Source organism: Pinus tabuliformis, chromosome 7 (genome assembly GCF_031772625.1).
Source record: "Pinus tabuliformis cultivar Carrire ecotype Pingquan chromosome 7, CPIR1, whole genome shotgun sequence".
In the NCBI taxonomy this organism is placed as follows: Eukaryota; Viridiplantae; Streptophyta; class Pinopsida; order Pinales; family Pinaceae; genus Pinus; species Pinus tabuliformis.
Genome location: NC_142293.1, coordinates 514,382,815 through 514,389,010, shown reverse-complemented (window position 1 = coordinate 514,389,010; position 6,196 = coordinate 514,382,815). Strand labels below are relative to the sequence as shown.

At 37.2% G+C, this 6,196-nt stretch overlaps 1 protein-coding gene across 1 annotated transcript; it reads left to right on the top strand.

Annotated features, from left to right (window-relative positions):
* The first annotated feature begins 680 nt into the window (after positions 1-680).
* LOC149248322 (uncharacterized) lies at positions 681-1,760 on the top strand. The gene is made up of 2 exons (XM_089449053.1): positions 681-854; positions 1,035-1,760. Exons 1-2 carry the CDS (start codon positions 681-683, stop codon positions 1,758-1,760), a joined length of 900 nt encoding a protein of 299 aa, XP_089305179.1.
* Positions 1,761-6,196: the final 4,436 nt, after the last annotated feature.

Sequence of the window (6,196 nt, the reverse complement as noted above, 5' to 3'; positions counted from 1 at the left end):
AGAAACGTATGGTACAGGATTAATGGATCGCGGGGTTGGATCTTTTGCAGTTGCAATGCATTAGTTTCAAAACAGTCACGCAACATTGATTCGGTGTCCATGTTGGGGAATATGGTGTACAACAGGGAATTTCTTTTTCACTCTTGCAGCAGTGGCCATTGTGACATCAATAATCAATATTCATTCCCAATACTGTGGCTTCTTTGGATGTGCAATTCTCATAGTTTATCAAGCAGTCCTGTTGTGTGGATTAAATCATTACCTCATTTCAGATCAGAGGGGTGCAAATATCATTAGTCTCAACAAAGAGGGCATCTTCAGTTTATTTGGATATTGGGGCTTATGCCTTGTCAGTGTCAACTTAGGCTATCATCTCTTCTTCCTACAAAAACACCCATTAACTCTAGAGTAGCTTCAATTGGAGGGAAATCAAGTATTGCAAATGGCAGATAACATCAAAGATCTTCGAACTTATGCGCACAGGTGTTATGAGTAAAATCGATTAACATTCAGTACAACTGAGACATATTCTAATGGAGACATGGCTATATGACAACACGATACATGATGTCATTCTTCAAGTTTTATGCATGAGAGCAGAGTCCCTGGAGGAATTATTTCTTAACCGAATGCTTCGTCCAAGAGAAATTTAGTGGCTGCAACATGCTGCGTATTCAGCTATGGATCTAGTGGGTGTTACACTTAATTATGTTACAGGTGGTGAAATGTTGACACTAGAGCAAAGATATCAGTATCTCAGTAATGCTGTATTGCAAGCAAGGAGTGCGTGCAGTACCCATGCCACAGTGAACTCTATGGTTGACCATTGTGACAATGGATTGCTGGAAGCTATTGTATGTAAAGGGATAGAAAGGCGACACACTTCTGGAACGCAGATGAATATCACACACAAACCTTCAAGCTCGGGTCCAAATCAAGGGAAAGCTAAGCTTTGTTGATCTTGCGGGCTCTGAGAGGGTGATTGTGGAGGTCTGAAGAAAGCTACCAGTGGTCCATGTGGATAATAACATCAGATCGTTGCATTTGCTGTATTTTCTCACCAACAACTTGCATTAGCTGCAAAGGATGCTCTTAATGGAGTGAGATTTGATCCCGAGACAGGAGCAACTCTTCACATTGAGCTTGCAAGAGCAAATTCTCGAATAGCAAGATCGGGAACAGATGATGGAGGCAATGGACTTTATGATAAAAGAATTAGTGGACCAGTTGATGTGCCGGCGATATTTGATGACGATGGGTTGGGTGAAACTATGAAAATGCCACGTTCAAGCGACATTGTGCAGAGTGGTGGAGCAATGGGGGCTTCGCTGGCTGGTGAAGGTGGGAAATCTAGCGCAGCTAAGGAACAACCTCGTGGACCAGGGGACAATCCACCTTGCCCAACTCTGTTTGTTACTAACTTAGGTCCAACTTGCACTGAAGATGAATTGCGTCAGGTGCTTTCAAGGTTTCGGGGTTTCAAAATGCTGAAATTGTCGAAATCAGAGTTGACTCAGTGCATCCAGAGCAAGCACAAGCACGAGATTTATGGACTCAATATGTTTGTGAGGCTTGCGGAGATCGTGTGCTTCGAGGAGCACATGAATGGGAGCAACACAAACTTGGTCGTTCACATCGGAGGCAAATTCTGCGATTCAAGAAGACATTCTACGACTCCAGAAATAACTTGCAAGATTTTCAAATTGCTACTGCCTGTCCCATGTTCCATTCTTGTTAGCCCCAAGCATTTTTGGTGCTAGTAAACTGAAACCTTTCATTCTTCGATGTCTCCAATAAACCTTTCATTATTGTTGGCAAACAGACTCCAACCGATACAGAGGTCATTTCTTAGGTGGCAGTCATTGCGATATGCGCGCATTTGATTATGTGGCGGTTTGACCCGTATTTTAGTAAAGCAGCAGAGCGTATCTCCAGAAATTTGAGAGCAGTTGCAAAGTGGCAGTCAAGGATCGTTTGCCTATTTCGGTTTTCACGCTGGAATAATGGAAGGCTTTCTATCTTTAAGAGCAAATGGAGGATTTTGTGCTAGCTTCATGCCTTTAATTGAAACAATGCCCCTATTTTGGGGGTCGATCTGTTGTTTTTTTTTTTGTTTTTACTTTTATTTAATGTATAAAAATATTTTTTTTAGAAAGGAGAGAGTTCTGAGTGCTGGAGAATAGAGAGCTTACCATGTACAGTTTTTGACAGAGATTTTTAATGAAATTTCACAGCTCTGACTTCTGAGATTCCTGTGGTATGATAATTTAGCATAAGTTTTTCTTGTGTTTCATATGTGATCTGTTATGTTCCATTTCACTTCATGATCATTTCTAATTGAACAAATGAAGTGTTAAAGTAAGAATTCATGCCTGCCATGCTCTGCTTTTAAGTTTGTTCAATATTTAATGTTTTCTACTGTTTAAGGAGGATTCAAAGTTATTGTTTGCCCTCCTTAGCTCCTCACCAGTCTTGCCATCCCATTTAAATCTAGATTTGGTGTTAAATTTCTTGCCTACCTTGCCTCAGTTGATAATCTGTGTTGTTCATTATATTTCTCTGTTCAAGCTGTGATTTTGCCCATGCAGCCCGGAACAACCCCGTCATTTAATTAAAAACCCCTTTTGATCAGTTTACTAGCCTAATATCAGTGTTACCTTATTGGTCATCTCATCTATTGAAGATTTTACGAGATAGACCGGAGAGAGCCTTCTCCTGCCCCGTAGGGCTAGCTACGAGGCTAAATGGTTTGATGTTGCCTTGAGGTTTACCTTTCTCAGCCTGAGGTGAAATATCAAGCGCTAACACATTGTTATTTGGTTGTAATAGTCATTTAATTACCATGTTTAGAACTCATAATCTAAATTTGTGTTTTGAATATTCTTATAGGTATACTCATTACTTGATGCAATTAATGTCATTAAAATGTATGTTAGTTAATATGGTTTGTTGGTTCGAAATAACAAGCTCAATTAGTTAGATAAAAGTTACTCTGGTTAGTTTCATCTATTAGTTGAAAATGGTTAGAAGTGATATTGTTGTCGTTGTTATCATCATTTAATCATCATCCTCATTGCCATTGTCATCATCATCATATTCACCGTCACCACCACTATCATAGGTCATTTTTTGATGAGGATTATTGTCATATCTTCCTTGGTTTCTAATATATATATATATATATATATATATATATATGACGATGATGAGAAAAAAAATCATTGGTCATAAAAGGTTACCATACATAGACTATCTTTAAAGGTAGATAAAATTATTTTTTTGCACACTTCCAAAACATATGGTTTCTATTCCAAGGTAGATCTTGAACACATTGATGAAGCCAACTTTTTCTTGGACGTATCATCCAAGCATTCTGTATATTTACAAGTTCACCTCTCATTTTCATTGTTTTTTAAAATGTTAAATATTTTCACACATGATATACTGAATATTTAATGGACAATACAAATAGTTTCCATGGTTGATATTATTCTACTTATATGCTCTTTGTAACTAAACAAAATTATTAATTTTGTCTTGAGAATTAGACTTGTAGCACAAAGAACATGGTTGGGAATCATTTAATGGCTATAGCAATTCACAACTACTAACAATTGTTTTTTCTTTCTCCTTAAGTTTTGCAACCCAATTTGACTTAAACATGCTTAACAATGAAAAAACCATTTGCCAATACTTCAGGTTTTACAAAATTCCTATAAAAACTATCTCTACTTGGTAATCTAAAAAATATCAACAAATTCACAATCTCATATATTGGTCAGAAGAGGCCATCATCAAAGTGAATCAAATAACAAAAATGATCTATGTCTATTAAAACCTATAATAACATTGTTTCCCTAATAGCAACTAAAAACTTCTATACCCAGTCATCAATTGTTCATAATTGTCAATGCCATAAGGAATATCATCAATGCAGAAAAAATGATGAGTGTTGGAAAAAGGATGCAAAAGCAAACACAAAAATGGGGGCAACAATAGAAGTAAAATTGGATGAAAAGTGGATGCAACATAAGTAGATGCAAAACAACATGCAAAACCTGACAAAAAAGTGGATGAAAAAGCAGATGCATTTTCAATGCAAACTTGGATGCAAACATGAATGCAAAAGTAGAAGAAAACATGGGTCTAATGGTAGGCGTAAAACTTGGCACAAATTGTGGTGAAACAAATGTGGATGCAACAACAGACGCAGAAAAGGACACAAACTTAGATGCAAAAAAGAGACAAACATGGATGCAAAATAAGATGAAAAAAGGGATGTAAACATGAACACAAACATGGGTGCAACAATGGACACAAAATTAGATGCAAAAATGGATGCAACAAAAGTGGAGGATGCAAAAATATACACAAGATTCGATGCAAAATTGAGCATAAAAGAGGGTGCAAATGTGGATGCAAAAGTGGAAGCAAATGTGGTTGCAACGATAGGTGCGAGATATGGTGCAACAAAATTAAATGTAACAACAAACAAAAAAATATGCAAAATAAGATGCAAAAAGGGATGTAAAAGTGGAAGGATGCAATAGGCGAAACAAAATTGGATGCAAAAAATGGATACAATGGAAGTACATGCAAAAGTAGATACAAAACGAGATGCAAAACCTAATGCATAAACCTGACACAAAAGTGGATGCAATATTTGATGTAAAAGAGGATGTGAACATGGATGCAAAATTGGAAGCAAACGTGGGTACAACAGTAAGTGCAAAAAATCACCCAAATTGTGGCACAACAAAAGTGGATGTAATGATAGATGCAAAAAAATAATAAAACTATGATGCAAATGAAGATGTAAAAAGGGATGCAAAAAGTGGACTTTAAAATGGGTGCAACAGTGGATGAAAAATTGTATGCAAAAGTGGATGCAATAGAATTCGATACAAAAGTAGATGCAAAACGAGACAAAAACCTCGATGCAAATACTGATCCAAAAGTGAATACAAAAAGGGATGCAAAAATAGATGTAAAAGTTGATGAAAACCTAGATGCAAATGAGGATGCCAACGTGGATGCAAAATTATAATCAAAAGTGGGTGCAAAAGGAGGTGCCAAACTAGGCGCCAATTGTGGCACAAAACTATTAGATGCAATAGTGGGCACAATAATAGATGCAAAAGAGGATGTAAATATGGATGCAAAAAAATATGGAAAAGTGGATGCAACAAAAGTAGATGCAAAATTATATGCAAAACTAGACACAATCCTCGATGCAAAACTTGGCGCAAAGGGGATGCAAAAAATGATTTTAAAAAGGATGCAAAAAAAGATGCAAAAGTTGATGCAAGTGTAGGTGCAAAAAGTGGATGCAAATGAGGATGAAAAAGTATGTCAAACAAAATTAGGTGCCAAACTTGATGCAAAACCTGGAACAAAACCTGGTGCAAAGGATGACACAAAACTTGGCATAAAATTTGGTGCAAAACTCGATGCAAATTTTGTGTCACGTTTTGCACCATATTTGATAAATGGATGCAAATAGCACCAAAAATGGGCTCTAGATGCAAAAAAAGAAGTAAAAATGGACGCTAATTACAGGGATTTATTGTAGTTGTTGACACCTAATCCTCTGCGATTGGGTGAATTTGTGTAAATAGTTAAATTAGGAATGTGAATGGTCATCAGGAGATGAACTGAGCAGTCACATCCTTTGTATATAACAATAGCTACCTAATGAAATAAATGAATCAGTTTTCTGCCAAACTGGAGTTACTCCTGGCCTGACATGGTATCAGAGCCAGTTCTCAAAATAGTTGTAACTCCCTTCATTTTTGCTATTGTGGGTTGTACGCTGGTTTGAGCACTGTTCTGACTGACCTCTGTCTTGTGTATCATTTCCTTAACGCATCTGTCCATATTCCTTTCCGCTGTGCCACTGGGCTCTGTCCATAACTAACGCATCTGTCTCTCATAAGTTGCAGCCTGTCTCTGACCGCATTTGAAACTGAATAGTCAAGGTTTGAATCTCTATTATGGCGCCCATTCACACCATTCCATTGAAACACTATGTTAACGCTGGTATTTAACGTTGTTCAATTGGAATGCACAAATCTATGAATTAACTGTGTATTGTGGTATTGAACGCTGTTCAAGTTTATGTGAATTGACTGTGTATTGTGGTATTGAACGTTGTCCTGGTAATGACCTGGTTAGTCTGCACTGCTTTCGTCACCTC

Bases quoted from the DNA above. Each gene is read 5' to 3' on its own strand.
- LOC149248322 (XM_089449053.1), top strand. From the start codon at position 681: ATGGATCTAGTGGGTGTTACACTTAATTATGTTACAGGTGGTGAAATG. The intron at 855-1,034 runs GTATGTAAAGGG...TAATAACATCAG, and splicing joins ATGGATTGCTGGAAGCTATT to ATCGTTGCATTTGCTGTATT.